We start from the raw sequence: 17,903 nt of genomic DNA, 5'->3' as shown, positions 1-17,903 counted from the left end.
TGAGCAGTGACATTCATATTTGAAAAACAAGACTGATTTTATTTCTAGTTTGATTTTTTTTTTTGCTTCATCCAGCCAGCAAGTCTCAATCAGCTTTTGGCAGTCAAATTAAAAGTCTTCCTCTTGGAGAGAGATCAAGTCATCTTCCACATTCACAGAGATGACCCAGTCAGATCTCCGAGCAATGGAGATGGGTCTAATGCCTTCATTCTTCTCCACTTTCCACCTCTTCGGCACCACTTCCCTGCCTGGTTTAGTAGGTAGGATGCCTAGGATGCCTCTAGTCAGGAGGCTGGGAGCTACTTTGTTTTCCAGAAGCAGTGCAGGAAAGCAGCCACCAGGCCTGCCACGATGGCCAGCACGAGGAAGGAGATGGCCCCTGCCCACAGGCCGGGCTGGTGGCCCTTGACCTGCTGCAGAGCCTCAGCAGGGATCATGTTGGTCAAGTTCAGCATAAAGCCCAGTGTCCACCCGATGTCTGTGTTTGCTGCCTGCAGGGAGACAGCACAGGGCATCATCCAAAAGCACCTCTGCCAGGCACCAGCAGCTTGTTGAGGGGCTGAGGGGCATCTGTCCCGTGAGCTGTCCCAGCTGTCTCACATGGGGACCAAGCTGTGATGAACCTGATCTTGCCAGCAGCAGTTGCACAAAGAGCTTTCCTCTCCCCCCTCCCCCAGGGCTAAGGGACAGCTGAACATGGATGACTGCTCTGATCCAGGTGTGCCTCTGTGACCTGCACATGATTTGGATCTGGGGTTTCCTCTATTGCCATAATCCTTCTAATTTGGCTGCAGAGTCAGTAAGATTGGAAAGACCTTTCAGATCATGGAGTCCAGCCATCAGCCCAGCACCACCACCATCTTCATCACTAAGCTGTGTCCTCAAGTGCCACATCCACATGTTGTTTGAACACTTCCTGGGATGGTGACTCCACCAGTGCCTTGGGCAGCCTGTTCCAAAGCCTGACCCTTTCCATTTTCATTTCCATGAAAAAACACCATTCCTAGTACCTAACTAAGCTTCCCCTGGCAAAACCTGAGGCTGTCTCCTCTCATCCTGGAAATATTCTGGTCAGGCCATACTCTGGTTCAAAGTGGTCATGGGGCCACCATCACCTTTCTGATAACAACATCAGAGACCAAAGTGGCAAAATCCTCTGCTTTTCCCTGACCCCCCTAAAATCAGTTACATTCACAGCAGAGAAAGTGAGACATGAGCTGGCTCAGAGGTTTGGGGGTGGCTAAGAGAGAGCAAAGCTCTCCTGGGATGCCTGGGGAGCAGCCATGAAACAGGGACACACATCTCTGGCACAGAGGACTCCAGAGATGCTGCTCCTGAACATGTCCATTCTCTCCTGCTGCCCACAGGTGTTTACCTGCCTGCTGAAGTGGATGTTGCTCCAGGTGTGCTCATTGAACTTGTAGCCATCAAGCAGCAGCGTCAGGATGTAAAAGGCCACAGAGCAGTAGGTGTGCAGGTACTTCAAATCCTTTGGGAAGCTCTGCACCAGCTGTGAGGCCATCAGGGACCGAGTGCAACAGGGAGTGAAAGAGAGGCTCAGAAACCCTCCCTAGCCCAAGGAACAGCAGGGCTTGTACTCCAAGGACAGAGATTTGGGACAGGATAAGCACAAGGCTCCTGGCTGCCCTTCACAAGGCTCTCACCTCTGTCCAGTTCCTCCTGCAGAAGGAAAAGATTGTGGTGTTGACTTCACTCAGAGACTGCTGGCGGGTCAGGTTTAGGAAGTTGAAGGTGTAGTAGAACCCAGCAAAGGCCTGGGGGGCAAGGGAACAGGGTGAAAAATAATTGCTTCCTCAGCTGAGAAAAGACCCAGGGGCCACTCTTGCCTGGGGAGAGAGTTCCAAGTAACTCCCAGGGTTCTGCATCTGGTACACCCTTGATGGTCTGCCAGAAAGTCTCAGAGCTGGCCCACAACCCTGGGGCTGTTCTTGCACTCTGAGCTAGCTCACACAGGCTTCCTCAGACAAGGTCTTCCCGTTTCCCTCAGGGAACGCTGGGGCATGGCAGGAGGCAGAAGCCACCTCTGAGCACAGAAGAGGTTTGCAGATAGAACCAGCCCTGAGGATCCCTCTCTCCCCAGCCTGTTCTACAATCAGTGGCAGAGGAGACACCCAGTCCCTGCCTTCACCCTCCCCCAGGCAGGGGACGGAGGCTGCTTACGAAGAACTGTCCCCGCACGGGGGGCTGATAGACCCCATTGAACCCGCACGGCCCCTGCGCCCCGCAGCTGAAGTTGAAGAGTCTCCGCACGGCCGTGTCACACGCGGCTGGATCCCCTGTCCCCGTCACCGTGAGGACAAGGCCAGGGCTGGCTGAGCTTGGCGCATGCACACAGGGGCTGTCGTAGAGCTCTGCCACGGTGATGTTCTCCTGGTACCCCTGGGGGTAGCAGGGGTGCTTGATCGGGGTACTCGAGCTGGCCTGGAGAGAGATGGAGCCATTAATGGGGCTGCAGTGCCCACTGAAACCCTTCCCACAGCCCATCCCAAAAAGCAGGACTGCACCCCAGGAGGACTGGATGCACCCCACCTGGGAGCTCCCTGAGCAGCCCTGGCTCCCGCAGCACTGGGCTCTGCCTCTGTCCCCGGGCAGTTGTGCAGGGACTGTGCTGGGAAACTTCTCTCTGGGCAGAAATGGAGCAAGGCCAAGAGCATGGTGACAGCAGAAAAACTACACATACAGCTGGGCTTGGGAAATTACAAAAAATGCCACTGCACAACAAGATGTGGAGAGAAGGGAGCCTGGCTGGCAACCACCATCACTTTCCACCCAAATGAGGCAATTTTTTGCTTCCCTAGATAAAACCCAAGCCTCTGCCAATTCCTGACTCATTGCCCACAGGCACGCCCAACGCTGCAGGGGGAGATGTGCCACGGCACTGGGAGATGGCTGAGCAGCCCCCGTGCCCCGTGGCACCTGGTGCAGAGCTGCCAGCAGCATCTTCAGGGCCTGGCTCTGCCCGTAGCACAGGTAGCTGTGGCTGTACAGGGAGTAGTTGGTGCCGTAGAGCCGGAAGAAGACGGACGTGTTGCTGTCCTCCACGGGGACCCCGGGCTGGAAGGTGATCTGCGTCGAGGCACCGCCGAGGTCCAGAGCTCCCAGAACCTCGGTGTCCTGGGGATGTTCCCATTTCTCTGCAAACGAGAACTGGCCCAACACACAGCGAGGGTTAGGCTGAACTGCAGGCACTCACACTCACACTCCCTTCCCACAAGGACTTGGGGGCCCCAGGGGCACCTTCCACGTGCTCCCGGCTCCCTGTTTTACCCCTGCCTGCCCACATCTTCCTCAACCACAGACACTTCCACGGAGCACTCAGGTGTGGCCTCTTGGCTGCCGCACATCTGCTGGGATCCAGACGTTTGGAGCAGGGATAAAGGAACCCTGCTCCAGTTCAGCCTGGAGGCTGATCCTGCTGACAGATCCCTGGGACCCCAAAATCCACCCGTGCGTCAGCACACGAGAGCACAGGGCCAGGCCGAGCTGGACACAAAGATCCTGTTAATCCCATTAATGAGGTGGAATCTGCAGCCCACAACCACAGGGGACCTTTGGCTGCCTGACCAGTGCCCCAAAGCTCCATTCCTCCCTCCTCTGCAGATAAGGAAAGCTGGCTGCAGCTCAGACAGGGACGTTCTCCCCACTGCCCCTCCCCTGCCCTCTCCCCAGCTGCACCTTGACCAGTGTCTCCAGCAGGTAGTTGACAGTGATCCAGCCAAAGGAGCCCTCCTCACTCCCCGTCAGGATCCGAGCTCCACGGAAATCCACAGGGTACTCCCCAATGGCCTTGGACACCTCGGCCAAGACCTGCTCGGCCTTGCTGCTGTTCTCCTCCCTGCCAGCAAAGGCACAAACACCTCAGGTGCTGCAGGCCCTGCCTGGCAGCTCTGGCAGCCGGGTTGGCACTGAGAGGCTGCCAAGGAGCTGCTCCCAGACATCTCTCCAGCACTGCCCTGCCTGCAGGTGGCTCCTGCAACCCCCAAATCCCTCACCCGGGGCCTCGGGACTCTCCCTAAAAACGCTGCCCGCAGGCTCTGCTGGAGCCCTGGCAAAGTCCGTGCCACTCTGGCAAAGGGGGCTCATCCCCTCTGGGCCGCTGCCAGGCCGGTGCTGCAGAGGGCCGGGCGCGTCCCCCGGGCACGGCCAGCGGCTCTCCCGGACACCCCGTGGCACCGCAGGCAGGGCTGCTCTGCCCATCCCCACGGCCTGGCCGGGCAGCACCCCCGTGGCCCGGCCCCTGCGCCCCGCTGCCAGCCCCGGCTCCGGCGCGGCGCAGAGCGCGGCAAGGGCGGGAGGTGCCGGTACCTCAGCAGCCGCATGCCGGCCGTGGCCCCCAGGTACGTGGGGGTCTCCCGCTGCTGCTCGGCCGGGACGATCTTCATGGCCCTGTCCAGGCAAGGCTTCAGGCTGGCGCCAGCCCCCGCGGGATCGTCTGCGTAGCTGGAGATGCCAGGTCCTGCCACAGGCAACCGGTGACGGAGAGAGCCCAGCGCCACCCCGCAGGGACGGCACAGCAGGGGACATGTCCACTCAGGAACCCCTAGGGCTTTTTTGTTGCTCGCCCCAGGTAGTCCCGACCCGTCTCGGAGCTGTCCCGCCAGGAGGCAGCAGCTGTGGCACGGCCACTCGCCCCGGGAGCCGCAGGAGCTCCTGCTCCGGCCAGAGCGGGAGGGCTGCGGGCGTGCCTGGGGATGCTGAGCGCACACCTGATCCCGTAGGGGCCGAAGTGCTGGGCACGGCCAGTCAGTCGTGCAGGAGCTGTGACAAACACAGCTGTTCCCCATTTCCCTGAGGAAGGGGTAGGGTGTCCTGCACCCTGCTGCGAGGGCACGTGGAGCTGATAGGCACACAGAGGTCCCCTTGCACAGCCTCCCTATTTTCACAGGCTGGCACTGGATCTGAGAACCCGGCATGGTCCTGCATTTGGTAGGGACAGGCTCTGGGGTGGAAATCTCACTATCTATCTTCCCGGGAGCTTTGACTCAATAACTGCCATTAGCCCAAGCAGCCCTTGCGTTACACTTTGCCCTCGGGCTGACCTTTGCAGTTAACCAGTAACTGCCATGCTGCCGCTGCCGAGCGGGACATGAGGGCAAGGTGAGCTCTGAGCCCTCTTCTCCTTGCCCAGGCACCTCTGCCCTGGCCTGGTGGCTTTTGCTAGCCCCAGACCAGCTCCATGTACCATCTGCTTCTAGATCTGCTCTCTAGAGTGGGCATTTCCTCCAGAGAAACTTGTCCTTGTGCCAAAGCCTGACACAGCACTTTTGCAATAGGAATACACACCCCTGTGGGTATTTAGAAATACCCGATAGAGAAATTAGCATTTATCACACCTGGCATGAATCAGCTTTAGTGTGTGGAACAGCCATGCAGGGCAGCACCAAGGCTGGCCAGCCCCGGGTGAGGTGGGCATGGAGAGGGAGGGCAGATCCCAGCACTCACCGGACACAGAGCAGGCCTCCACCTGGGACACGATGCCCGTGCCGTTCTCCTTGTCCGCGCGCCACCGGTAGATGTAGAGGGACGTGTGTGTGGAGCCAGCATCAAACACCAGGCCGTGCTGGGGAGGAGAGGGGACACGGGGTGTCAGGGGAGCAGACCAGTGTCACCTGCTGCAGAGTGAGTGAGAGAAGCTCCAGGAGAGTCATCGGAGCTCTAGTGGCCAGGGGAGCCTAGAATGGCCAAACAAAACTGGTGCTCTCCAGGACAAAAAAAGTCTGGTGGCATTGCAGTTACCAGCTGTGTTGGGGATAAGGATCCATCCCAAGCACCTGGAGCTGGCAGTGCTTTGGGATGAAAAAGCTGCATGTGCTGTGGGCCCAAGCACAGTGATCAAATTTAGCCAGACCTGCTCCAGTCTGTGCAGGGCACTGTCCCCATGTTGGTGACAAACAGCACAGCCTGCCTGAAACCCAGGCAAAACCCAACACCCAACGGTAGCCAGCAGCCAAGTGAGAGCTGTGCTCCTCCCGAGGACCCTACCTTGGTGCTGGGGGGCAGAAGCACATCCTTCACATTCACGACGCTCAGAATGAGGGCAATGACGCTGCAGACACAGGTGGCTGCCAGGAGACTGGCAATGGCCTTGGCTTTGGAGCCCATTCCTCCTCCAACCTGCAGGGACAGCCCCAGCCCCCAGCTCACACCTCATGCATGGGTATGGGACTTTCCCCTTCCCGACAATGAAGCCATTCTCTGGTACATGGCTGCTCTTAGCATGGAAGAGGATAATATCCACGGGCTCCTCTGGACCCATCCCAGTAGGGCTGTTGGCAGCCTCAGGGCTGGGACACTGCCATTCTGAGCACTCCCTCCTTGGAGGATTTTCAGTACAGCTTTTTCAGCCCTGCCTTCTCACCTGCAGCCTCTCAGGTCCCTCTGTGCCCAGCCCTGCTCAAGCTGTTGCCTGGCTGGCAATCAGCACCTTCCTTCACAGCAGCATCACTGGGGGAAGCCCAGCTGTGGATAGCTGGAGTTCCAAGCTGGGAGCAGGATCATGGCCTGGCAGGGTACCAGTGTGACCATCCTCTCTGGGGTGCAGAGCCACATCCCTCCAGCACCCACATGCTGCCACCTCAAAACCCATCCCACCACACTTGGGACCAGGTCCCATCTGTTGCCCAGCAGGCCCAGATTGTCCCTGAGAGGGTCCTCTCTGCTTCAGGCAGGGAAACAGCATCTCCAGCTGTGTGTCTCCTGCCTGGCCCAGCTCTTGCTGATGCCACAGCATGTAAGAGATGCACTGGGACAGTGTCCATGCCTGCTGTTATCCCCACACCTCTCCTGCAGCCCCAAGGGCAGGCAGGAGGGCAGAGGCAGGAAGATCCTGCTGATCTGGACACACAGCCAGGCTGGAATGCCCACAGCGATTGTCCTTGGGGACTGGAGCACTTCCCACTTGTCCATCCAGAGCTCAGCTCCCATCAGAAACAGCCCCCAGATACTCCTAAGAAATTGTAGCAAAGCAAAGAGTCTGGTTCTCTGTGACGGCCTCTGCACAGGGCAGCTGAGATATCCATGTGCTCAGCATCTCACAGCTGGTCCAGGTGTGCTTTTTGAAATGCACGGCTCTCTCTCCTCCTCCTGCACTGCCCTGCTTGGTGCCTTGAGCCATACAGGTAGGATGCCTGCTGTATCCTGCTGAGGCTGACCTTGCTTCATACTCCAGCTAAAACCTGCGGGTGGCCTGAGAGCCCTGGGCACCAGAGGCATAGTTTAACCCCACCAGTGCTTTGGGTGGAACCTGGAGCTGTCACTTGGCTACACAATTCTCCTGTGAGTGCATAAAATCCCTGAGAAATTCCCCTGCCATTTTCCCAGGCCAGTGGAGAGAAAAGACTTTTGGCAAGGTCAAAGAAGATGCTGATTCCTGTTTTGGAGTCAGCATCTCTGGCAATGAGCAAGGGTGACCAATCTTGTGCATGGCATGAGATGCACAACAACGAACAGCAGCTGTTCTTTGGGCCCATGTCATGGGATATGGGACCACCAAAATCCCTTATCAGACCTTGTCCTATAGCCAGGAGCCTTCCCTCTACAATGGCTATGAAGAGATTGTATGGAATCCTCTGATAAATCCTTGTCATAGAAACAAGGAATCGTTAAGGACCTCTTTGAGATATTAAAGTGGTTATCAATTCAAAGTTATCTCAGACTCAAATCATTAACCCAGCACCACTAAGAAAACCAGTGAATTATGTCCCCAGTTGTCATATCTGCAAACCCCTACCAGCCCTGTTGGGGTTTGCCCAGTTATAACTGTGCCGTTGGGATATGATTCATCTGCTCCAGGTAACAAACAAAGCCATGGGAAAAGTCTGCAGCCCAGCCTACATCCTGGAAAACTCTATCCCAGGCACTGTGAAATGGAAGGACACGAATTGGTGACAAATTGCACTGTGCTGCATGCAGGAGAGGGTGGGAAATGCGCTCCTCCTGCTCTGTTAGGGACTAATTCCCATTTTGACTGGACAGGGGGCAACATCCAAAGGCAGCACAGAGCAGGCTCTCCCAGGCAGGACAACAGGGCACAGAAAGGGAGCCCAGTGGGTGGGAAACAATGTGAGAAGCTGATCGATCTGCCTAGGCTTTCTGTGGCATCCCGGGGCTGGGCAGCTCCAGTACCTGCTACCATCCGTGCAGGATCAGGAGCAGCAGGACAGAAGAGTGGTGCTGATGCCTCCAGGGCTGCAGAGGAGGCACGATGCTGCACAGTGTCTGCCCATTTCCAGGTGTGCAAAGTTTCGAGCTGTGCCCAGCAGCTGGAGCAGGGCTGCACTTGTTTGTGTAGGGCTGGCCATGATAAAGGGCTTGACAAACACCTGTGGGACATCCCTCGCTTGCAGCATCCCTTGTGCACAGGGAGCAGGGCCTCAAAATTGGGGCAAAAGGCTCAGAGCCACTGCTAGATCTAAACTGCCTGTTGCTCAGGACAATGGGGGGGCTGACTTCCCACTGGGCACATTTGGGATTTGAAAGCGAAAAGGGCTCTGAAAGTTCTAAGAGGGTGACTGTGGATGCCAGGAGCATCCTTGCCAGGCAGAGCAGTTTCCTGCATCCCACCTCCCACCAGCGCTGGGGCTTGGCAGTGCCCTCCGTGCCTGGTCTCTGTGCCCTCCGTGCCCCTCTGCCCCCCGCACCTGGGAACCTCGTGCGGCGAGCGGCCGCCCCGGCCCTCTCGCCCTCCCGCACCGCCCCACGGAGCGTGTTTGCCCCAGCACCGCCCCGCTGCTGCCCGGGGCCCGCTCCCAGCCCAGCTCCATCGAGGGGCAGCAGCCCCCGGGCCCGGCTCCCCTCGTGCCTGCCCCGGCTCACCCCGCTGGCTCCGGCCGCCGCTCCGGCCCCGCCGCGCTCGGCCCGGGCTCAGCGCGTACCTGGGGCCGGGAGCCCGCTCCTGGGACAAAGGCTGCCTCGCCGGCGTGGCCCTCCCCTTGGCCCCGGACCAGCAACCTGCCCAGGAGAGCGCTTGTCCGGGAGGCAGCGGGGCTGGGGCCGGAGAGCCGGGGTGGAAAGAGCATCCGGGATTAACCACTTCGCTGCTGGAGGAGCGGCACAGCCTGGCACGCTCAGCCCGGGGGCGGGGGGGTTGCGCTGCCCGCGCAGATCAGCGAGGGGACAGAGAGATCCCAGGCAGCCCCGGCCCCCGGAGCCTGCGAGCGCCTGGCGCCGGAGGCAGCAGCTGAGCTCCGAGAGCCTCAGACACCCCTGCCAGACCTGCCGCACAAACGCCGTGAGGGGCCGAGCCTGCCCTGTCACTCTGCTGTCACCCGGCTGTCACCTGGCTCTGCGGGACCCCCGCTGTCCTGCTGCAGGCCGAGCCAGGCTGGCAGCGGGGCTCGGGACAGAAACAGGAAGGACCTGGCAGGTGAGGAGCTGTCCCTACAACCATCCACGTGGGATCCATCCCCACAGCCATCCGCGTGGGATCCATCCCCACAGGCAGGCACCGAGCTGTCCCCACGGTTAGGGAGCTACCCGAATTGCCAGGGTCCGGTCTGTCCCCATGGCCAGCACCTGTCCATGGCCAGAGTCCCGTGGCTTTAGGACAGTGCGGGCAGGGAGCGGGCAGGGTACGGGCAGAGATGCAGGCAGACGGACCGGCAGATAGGGCAAAGGTGCGGGCAGGGAACAGACAGAGTGCGGGAGCGTGCAGGCAGGGGGGAGGCAGAGTAAGGGAGGGAGCAGCAGGGTACAAGGAGGGGACAGGCAGAGGGATAGACAGGGTAAAGCCAGGGGTACAGGCAGGGAGGAGGTAGGGGGACAGGGAGGGAGGAGGCAGAGGGACAGGGAGGAACCAGGCAGGGGGACAGGGAGGGGGACAGGCAGGCCGGGGCCGGGTGTCCGGCGCGAGCAGCGGCCACCCCGAGCTCCCCGCTCTTTCCGCCTGCGGCAGCGCCCAGAGCCCGCCCCGGCCGGGGCCGGACCCGGACGTCCGAGAGCGGCTCAGCTTCGCTTTCGCTTCGCTCTGCTCCGCTGGGGCGGCGTGGGCCCCGAGCCGGCGGGGAGCGGGCTGTGCCCCGATCGCCGCCCCACGGAGGGACGGAGAGGGCTCCGGGCACAGGTACGGGACGGCTGGATCGCGGCAGGCGGGAGCTTCGCCCCTGCCCCTTCCCAGCGGCTCGGGGCCAGACAAGTTCATGGTCTCCCAATTCGCCCAGCTCGTGTCCCAGGGGGTCACTTAGGGGGTGGGGGCGACCACGGGCTACAGGGAGAAGGGAATCCCCGGAGGGGCAGGAGGCTCGGGGCAGAGGCAGGAGGCTTGGGGCTCCTCTGGCAAAGTCCCTTCCTCCTCGTAGACCTTCCCAAAGATCCTACCAAAGACTATCCCTCACGCACATGCTCCTCCCAAAGCCCATCCCGCCCCACAGGCCCGCCTCCTAAAGACCATCCCTCCCCCCAAACCCTCTTCCCAAAGGCCATCCCTCCCCCCCAAACCCTCCTCCTAAAGACCCTCCCTCCCCACACACCCTCCGCCCAAAAGCCGCCCCTGCCCACAGTCCCTCTCTGCAGACCCTCCTCCTAGAGACCACGCCTCCCCGCAAACCTCCCAAAGACCATCCCTCCCCAGTGACCCCTCCCCAATCCATCCCTTCCTGCAGACCTCCCCAGAGCCTATCGATGTCGCCGCGCCTGCTCAGGGCGGTGGGCTGGGGCTGGGCGGCCGTGCTGGCACTGCTGACTGTGGTCGTCTTCGTCCTGGTGCTGCTCCCGGCAAAGGATGCTGTCCTTCCTACCAGAATCAAAGTAGGTGTCCAGTGAGACCTGGGGGAGCCTGCGAATCCCACCAACCCTTTTCTATCTCGAATTCTTCTATCAGCCCTGCCTTCCTCTCAGTTTGCAAGTTTCCCCATGATCAGCCCAGCTTTTCAGGACTTAACCTCATCAAGGTGGCACTGGGCAGATCAGCCTCCCCCAAACCACAGTCCTGGCTGCTTGGTAAGGATGGGAGAGAGAAGTGCAGCCTGCTCTCCACAGCTGCTCCATCTGCCACCCCAGTCACTCTCTTCCCTGTTTTCAGACATCCAGGTCACCTATTAGGTTCACACCTCTCTTCCCTACTGCTTTCTGCGGCTGGTCTGCTAAAAAATATCAGGTTTTGTCAGATTTGCTAAAGGCCTGGGAGCAGCCTGGGCTTTGGGCCATGCCTGGGTGCCTCCCTGCTCTGCGACTCACCCCGCTGACCTGCGCGTCCTTCCTGGGCTGTGACTCGCTGAGTGGCGAACCCGGGGCTGTTAGAGGTGGAGCAGGGCTGCTGAAGGGAGGGTGATGTGCAGACCCCTGCTGCTCATGGTCCTACAGGGGAAGCAGGAGCAGAAGCTCTCAGAAACCCCCGTGGCACTTGGTGCAGCCCCGGGCCAGCTGTGAGCCCATGTCCCCTCTCCTCCCCAGCACGGCCTGGTGTTTGATGCTGGCTCCACACACACATCCCTCTACATCTACCGGTGGCGCGCGGACAAGGAGAACGGCACGGGCATCGTGTCCCAGGTGGAGGCCTGCTCTGTGTCCGGTGAGTGCTGGGATCTGCCCTCCCTCTCTCAAAGCCTCCTGGAGCGCTGTCCCAAACTCTCACAGCACCATCACTGATCCCTTTCAGCCTGCTCTGGGCTGAAAGGAGATTGCCCTGTGAGGAATCACAGGAAAGGGTCGGGATCATCTGCACCTGAGGGAATCCTACAGTCACTGGAACGTGCAAAGTTGGGGGAAGAATTGGGCCCCCACTTAGCTCAGATCCTTCAGCCAGTCCTTTCCAGATGTGCATCACCTCACAGCTTGGGATGCTGGATGTGCCCTTTGCTCCTTCTCCCCTGCCTCAGTTTCCTTGGCTCTTCTTACCACATCAGTTTACACCTTCTTTCATTATGTCCAGCTTCATGTGCCCACAGGGCCTCCCCAAAGCTCTGCGCAAGTCCCTGAGCAGTCCCCTGTCTCCACTCAGGTGGGGCCTGAGAGCTCCTGGGGCAGCAGTTTGCATTTCGGTATCTGCAGCTCCAAACCGAGCAGGGTGGGCGCTATGGCTGGGACACCTGAGTGTGTCTGAGCAGGCCAGCAGAGCTCCCTGGGGAAGGGGTGGACATGTCCCCTGCTGTGCCGTCCCTGCGGGGTGGCGCTGGGCTCTCTCCGTCACCGGTTGCCTGTGGCAGGACCTGGCATCTCCAGCTACGCAGACGATCCCGCGGGGGCTGGCGCCAGCCTGAAGCCTTGCCTGGACAGGGCCATGAAGATCGTCCCGGCCGAGCAGCAGCGGGAGACCCCCACGTACCTGGGGGCCACGGCCGGCATGCGGCTGCTGAGGTACCGGCACCTCCCGCCCTTGCCGCGCTCTGCGCCGCGCCGGAGCCGGGGCTGGCAGCGGGGCGCAGGGGCCGGGCCACGGGGGTGCTGCCCGGCCAGGCCGTGGGGATGGGCAGAGCAGCCCTGCCTGCGGTGCCACGGGGTGTCCGGGAGAGCCGCTGGCCGTGCCCGGGGGACGCGCCCGGCCCTCTGCAGCACCGGCCTGGCAGCGGCCCAGAGGGGATGAGCCCCCTTTGCCAGAGTGGCACGGACTTTGCCAGGGCTCCAGCAGAGCCTGCGGGCAGCGTTTTTAGGGAGAGTCCCGAGGCCCCGGGTGAGGGATTTGGGGGTTGCAGGAGCCACCTGCAGGCAGGGCAGTGCTGGAGAGATGTCTGGGAGCAGCTCCTTGGCAGCCTCTCAGTGCCAACCCGGCTGCCAGAGCTGCCAGGCAGGGCCTGCAGCACCTGAGGTGTTTGTGCCTTTGCTGGCAGGGAGGAGAACAGCAGCAAGGCCGAGCAGGTCTTGGCCGAGGTGTCCAAGGCCATTGGGGAGTACCCTGTGGATTTCCGTGGAGCTCGGATCCTGACGGGGAGTGAGGAGGGCTCCTTTGGCTGGATCACTGTCAACTACCTGCTGGAGACACTGGTCAAGGTGCAGCTGGGGAGAGGGCAGGGGAGGGGCAGTGGGGAGAACGTCCCTGTCTGAGCTGCAGCCAGCTTTCCTTATCTGCAGAGGAGGGAGGAATGGAGCTTTGGGGCACTGGTCAGGCAGCCAAAGGTCCCCTGTGGTTGTGGGCTGCAGATTCCACCTCATTAATGGGATTAACAGGATCTTTGTGTCCAGCTCGGCCTGGCCCTGTGCTCTCGTGTGCTGACGCACGGGTGGATTTTGGGGTCCCAGGGATCTGTCAGCAGGATCAGCCTCCAGGCTGAACTGGAGCAGGGTTCCTTTATCCCTGCTCCAAACGTCTGGATCCCAGCAGATGTGCGGCAGCCAAGAGGCCACACCTGAGTGCTCCGTGGAAGTGTCTGTGGTTGAGGAAGATGTGGGCAGGCAGGGGTAAAACAGGGAGCCGGGAGCACGTGGAAGGTGCCCCTGGGGCCCCCAAGTCCTTGTGGGAAGGGAGTGTGAGTGTGAGTGCCTGCAGTTCAGCCTAACCCTCGCTGTGTGTTGGGCCAGTTCTCGTTTGCAGAGAAATGGGAACATCCCCAGGACACCGAGGTTCTGGGAGCTCTGGACCTCGGCGGTGCCTCGACGCAGATCACCTTCCAGCCCGGGGTCCCCGTGGAGGACAGCAACACGTCCGTCTTCTTCCGGCTCTACGGCACCAACTACTCCCTGTACAGCCACAGCTACCTGTGCTACGGGCAGAGCCAGGCCCTGAAGATGCTGCTGGCAGCTCTGCACCAGGTGCCACGGGGCACGGGGGCTGCTCAGCCATCTCCCAGTGCCGTGGCACATCTCCCCCTGCAGCGTTGGGCGTGCCTGTGGGCAATGAGTCAGGAATTGGCAGAGGCTTGGGTTTTATCTAGGGAAGCAAAAAATTGCCTCATTTGGGTGGAAAGTGATGGTGGTTGCCAGCCAGGCTCCCTTCTCTCCACATCTTGTTGTGCAGTGGCATTTTTTGTAATTTCCCAAGCCCAGCTGTATGTGTAGTTTTTCTGCTGTCACCATGCTCTTGGCCTTGCTCCATTTCTGCCCAGAGAGAAGTTTCCCAGCACAGTCCCTGCACAACTGCCCGGGGACAGAGGCAGAGCCCAGTGCTGCGGGAGCCAGGGCTGCTCAGGGAGCTCCCAGGTGGGGTGCATCCAGTCCTCCTGGGGTGCAGTCCTGCTTTTTGGGATGGGCTGTGGGAAGGGTTTCAGTGGGCACTGCAGCCCCATTAATGGCTCCATCTCTCTCCAGGCCAGCTCGAGTACCCCGATCAAGCACCCCTGCTACCCCCAGGGGTACCAGGAGAACATCACCGTGGCAGAGCTCTACGACAGCCCCTGTGTGCATGCGCCAAGCTCAGCCAGCCCTGGCCTTGTCCTCACGGTGACGGGGACAGGGGATCCAGCCGCGTGTGACACGGCCGTGCGGAGACTCTTCAACTTCAGCTGCGGGGCGCAGGGGCCGTGCGGGTTCAATGGGGTCTATCAGCCCCCCGTGCGGGGACAGTTCTTCGTAAGCAGCCTCCGTCCCCTGCCTGGGGGAGGGTGAAGGCAGGGACTGGGTGTCTCCTCTGCCACTGATTGTAGAACAGGCTGGGGAGAGAGGGATCCTCAGGGCTGGTTCTATCTGCAAACCTCTTCTGTGCTCAGAGGTGGCTTCTGCCTCCTGCCATGCCCCAGCGTTCCCTGAGGGAAACGGGAAGACCTTGTCTGAGGAAGCCTGTGTGAGCTAGCTCAGAGTGCAAGAACAGCCCCAGGGTTGTGGGCCAGCTCTGAGACTTTCTGGCAGACCATCAAGGGGGTGCTGACCTGTGTGCCAGGTAGCCACAGACCTCTGTTCTCCCAACGCCATTCCCTGTCCATGTGGGCAGCATTCCCAGCTCCCTCCTCCAGGGTCACTGCCGGCACCTTGCAGTGTTGAGCGGGGCCTTACAGGGATCCCTGCTTATGGGTGGGTGGCATCTGTGCCCTGAGTGCTTCAATAACCTGTCACCTTTGGTCTTGACTCCCACAGGCCTTCTCAGGGTTTTATCACATCCTTCACTTTCTGAACCTGACAGGAGGGCAGCCCCTGAGCTTGGTCAATGCCACCATCAGGCAGATATGCAACAGCAGCTGGAAACAGGTGAGATCCTGCCCAGGAGTGTGTTTCACCTGGGCACTGGGCAGCCTGAAGGCTCATCCCCAGCCCCTCCTCTGCTGTGCTCAGCTGTAGAGAGCCAGGAGGAGCACAAAGGTCTCTGTGCCTGGAGAGAGATGGGAGAGCAGCCTGCTGCTCCCCGGGGTCTCTTTGCTCCCAGCTGCACTGAGGGGCTGTTCCCCAATGTGGGCACATCCAGCACTGCTCTGGGTCCAGCCTCCCCCTGTTCTCCCACCTCTGCAGGTGCAGGAGTTGTTCCCCACGGCGAGCAGGACCCAGCTCCGTGACGCCTGCACAGCCAGCTCCTACATCCTCACCCTCCTCCTGCAAGGCTACAAATTCAACATCACAACATGGCCCAGCATCCACTTCATCCAGCAGGTAGGAGAGTGTCCAGCAGCCCCCAGCTTCCACACTTTGTGCCATGAAGTGCCTTGTGCCTACCCTGCTGCTGCTGGAGACGGGGGATACCAGGGCAGCACAGCCCCACTGCCCATACCCAGGGCAGCTCCTGAGCTACACTCACACAGCTGCTGGCACATCTGGCCTGGCCCTTTGTGCTCTCCCCCAGTTTATGTCACTGCTGGGGCCTCTGCAGCCCAAGGTGGGCACAGAAATGGTGGTTGTGGAGCAGGACCTGAGGGTGCAGGCTCTTCTCTAGTTTGCCTGGTACTTTGCAGCCTTTCCCATCCCTCTTCCCTGTCTGTCTGCACAGGTTGCTAACACAGATGTGGGCTGGACTCTGGGCTACATGCTCAATCTCACCAACCTGATCCCCTCAGAGCCTCCCACAGCTGGCACAGAGCTCCCAAGAAGCATCTGGATAGCAGCCACACTTCTGCTGGCCATCATGCTCATCCTCATCTTCTGCCTGCTCACAGCCACGTGCTGCCACAGAAACTCCTCGGGCTATGAGCAGCTGTAGCAGCACTGCCTCCAGAGGCTGCCAGGCCGGGTCCTGCTGCCACTCCTCTGCAAGGAGCTACTTCCTGAGAATCACCCTGTGTGCCCAGGGGCCACAGACTTGTCCTGGGGGGCCCTGACTCCTGGCCTGGTGAGCTGGAGTTGGCACAGCTGTAAAACACCCTCCTCACAGCTGTGTGCTCTCTGGCTCTCCTTTCCCTGCGCTGCTGGTTGGAGATGCTCCAGGAGGGAGGGCTTGGCCATGAGGGGCAGGGGTGCTGTGGGGTGGCTGAGATGGGGGCTGGGGGGTCTGGCAGCAGTGGGACTGTCACAGGGCTGCTTACAGCCCACAGCAGAAACCCAGGGTGGGAAAAACACATCCTGCCCCATCCCAGGGCCAGGGTCTGCATCTCCCACAGCCAGTGCCAGCCCCAGGGGCCGTGGCTTTGGGGATGTCTGGGACACTGGCCTGGTAGACAGGGCTCTGCCTAGGGCTGGGAAGCCCTGTGAGGGGGGGATGGCACAGCTGCCTCCTCTCCTGCAATGAGGTTCTTCTCCAGTCCAGCTGCAACCCGTGGCTGGCAGACAGCTCACCCTCCCTTTCCAACACAGGGTGACTTGGGAACACTGCTGGGACATGGCAGAGGCAGCTTCCTGGGCCCCCTGTACATTTTTGGGGAGTCTTGTTGGCAGCCAAGTGATGGGTGAGTTGAGACACCTCCTCAGAGAAGGAAAAGCCTGTCCTTGTGCCCTGTTGGCTCCACTCCAAAGTTCAGCAGACACCTCAGTGTCTGCAGGGACACCTCCTATAGATTCGTTGCCTCACCTTTGAGTCTCTGTCGTCACCACAGGACAAAGTAATAAAATCACTTCTGGGAGACAGAAGTAATAAAATCACAACGATTTGGAAGCAGAGTAGCAGGCATTTCCCCATGTGCTGCCTTTTATTTGTTTATTTGGATGATGAGAACTGTGAGGTGCCCAGCATTCCACAGGGATACCAAAGGTCTGCTGCTCACTGTGGGAACGCAAACAACAGCATGAATCATCCACAGAGCAGCTAAAAATGAGCAGAACCAAAGGCAAAGGCCATGGGCAGGACCCAGCTCAGCCATGTGCAGGGCAGGACTCACAGCCTGCTGGAGCCTCATCCTGACACCCATGGGGTCCAGGCTTCTGCTGGTGGGACAGTGCTGTCTCCAGGAAGGCACTGAGGAACATCAATCCCTTTATTCCAGGTGAAAAGGAAGAGGATGAGGTGGGTGGTGAGATGTGATGATGAGATGACTTGACATGCCATACCACGGTGATGAGATGGACTCTCTGGAGGGGCATGGACCACGCTTCTGACTGTGGGTGCTCAGTGTCCTTTCTCCAAGACCATCTCCATGAAAGCTCCAGCCACAGCCCCTCCACAGGGCCAGCTGGGGTCCCACAGAGCATCCCTCAGGCTGGCAGACCCAGCAGGGACCTGCTGGCTCTTGGTGGCCATGCTCAGAGCTGGCATTGCATGGAGCACCCTGGAGTGCCTGCCCCGTGCCCCACCAGGCTGGCACCAGGGCACTGTCCCATGGCCAGGCTGGCCCTCCACAGCCCCAGGGCCAGCTGGTGGAATGGAGCCATGTCTGTAACACACAGAGCACTGACAGCAGGCACACAGGCTCGGCTGAGGCTTCTGCAGGCTGATCCCATTGTGTCTCCATGGAAGTGGAGCTCCTCTGGAAACCTCAGAGTGCCTGTCTGCATGATGGGGGCCAGGCCCACGGAAAAGCAGACCCCAGTTCTCTGGAGCTGTGGAGGTGACTCTGCTCAGCAGCACAGACCCAGTCCTGGGCTCCAGTTATGCAGGCAGGAGCAGGGGGACTCCAGCACGGCCCTGCAGCCCCAGTCTGTCCCTGATGGGCTCCCAAACATGG

General features: G+C 60.2%; 2 protein-coding genes across 3 annotated transcripts; one reads left to right on the top strand and one right to left on the bottom strand.

The window, feature by feature from the left end:
- Positions 1–18: 18 nt before the first annotated feature.
- Positions 19–10,159, bottom strand: LOC139603143 (ectonucleoside triphosphate diphosphohydrolase 8-like). The gene is made up of 11 exons (XM_071453629.1): positions 9,945–10,159; positions 8,895–9,006; positions 6,004–6,135; positions 5,464–5,581; positions 4,327–4,477; positions 3,697–3,856; positions 2,938–3,168; positions 2,182–2,442; positions 1,665–1,775; positions 1,376–1,510; positions 19–491 (listed from the first exon to the last, which is right to left on the bottom strand). The coding sequence occupies exons 1-11, from the start codon at positions 10,157–10,159 to the stop codon at positions 300–302; spliced, it is 1,818 nt and encodes a 605-aa protein (XP_071309730.1). The 3' UTR covers positions 19–299.
- On the top strand, positions 9,950–16,912 carry LOC139603183 (ectonucleoside triphosphate diphosphohydrolase 8-like). 2 transcript variants are annotated; one of them, XR_011683595.1, is made up of 11 exons: positions 9,950–10,081; positions 10,620–10,764; positions 11,410–11,527; positions 12,162–12,312; positions 12,783–12,942; positions 13,471–13,701; positions 14,197–14,457; positions 14,959–15,069; positions 15,328–15,465; positions 15,800–16,138; positions 16,600–16,912. XR_011683595.1 is itself a non-coding variant. In XM_071453704.1 (10 exons), exons 2-10 carry the CDS (start codon positions 10,639–10,641, stop codon positions 16,007–16,009), a joined length of 1,506 nt encoding a protein of 501 aa, XP_071309805.1. In that variant the 5' UTR covers positions 9,950–10,081; positions 10,620–10,638; the 3' UTR covers positions 16,010–16,179. The 2 variants fall into 2 exon arrangements, 1 of the variants encoding a protein (XP_071309805.1); XM_071453704.1 differs by lacking the exon at positions 16,600–16,912 and having other exon boundaries at positions 15,800–16,179.
- Positions 16,913–17,903: the final 991 nt, after the last annotated feature.

Source organism: Agelaius tricolor, unplaced genomic scaffold (genome assembly GCF_023055355.1).
Source record: "Agelaius tricolor isolate 1412-34295 unplaced genomic scaffold, bAgeTri1.0.p SCAF_37, whole genome shotgun sequence".
Taxonomy (NCBI): Eukaryota; Metazoa; Chordata; class Aves; order Passeriformes; family Icteridae; genus Agelaius; species Agelaius tricolor.
The sequence above is the reverse complement of the archived record's forward strand: the minus strand, read 5'-3'. Positions and strand labels throughout refer to the sequence as shown.

Coding starts and splice junctions, on each gene's coding strand:
- LOC139603183 (XM_071453704.1), top strand. CDS start 10,639: ATGTCGCCGCGCCTGCTCAGGGCGGTGGGCTGGGGCTGGGCGGCCGTG. Junction 10,765..11,409: donor TCCTTCCTACCAGAATCAAA/GTAGGTGTCCAG, acceptor TCTCCTCCCCAG/CACGGCCTGGTGTTTGATGC. Junction 12,313..12,782: donor GCCGGCATGCGGCTGCTGAG/GTACCGGCACCT, acceptor CTTTGCTGGCAG/GGAGGAGAACAGCAGCAAGG.
- LOC139603143 (XM_071453629.1), bottom strand. CDS start 10,159: ATGAACTTGTCTGGCCCCGAGCCGCTGGGAAGGGGCAGGGGCGAAGCT. Junction 3,169..3,696: donor TGCTGGAGACACTGGTCAAG/GTGCAGCTGGGG, acceptor GTGTTGGGCCAG/TTCTCGTTTGCAGAGAAATG. Junction 1,511..1,664: donor GCAGGAGGAACTGGACAGAG/GTGAGAGCCTTG, acceptor ATGGCCTCACAG/CTGGTGCAGAGCTTCCCAAA.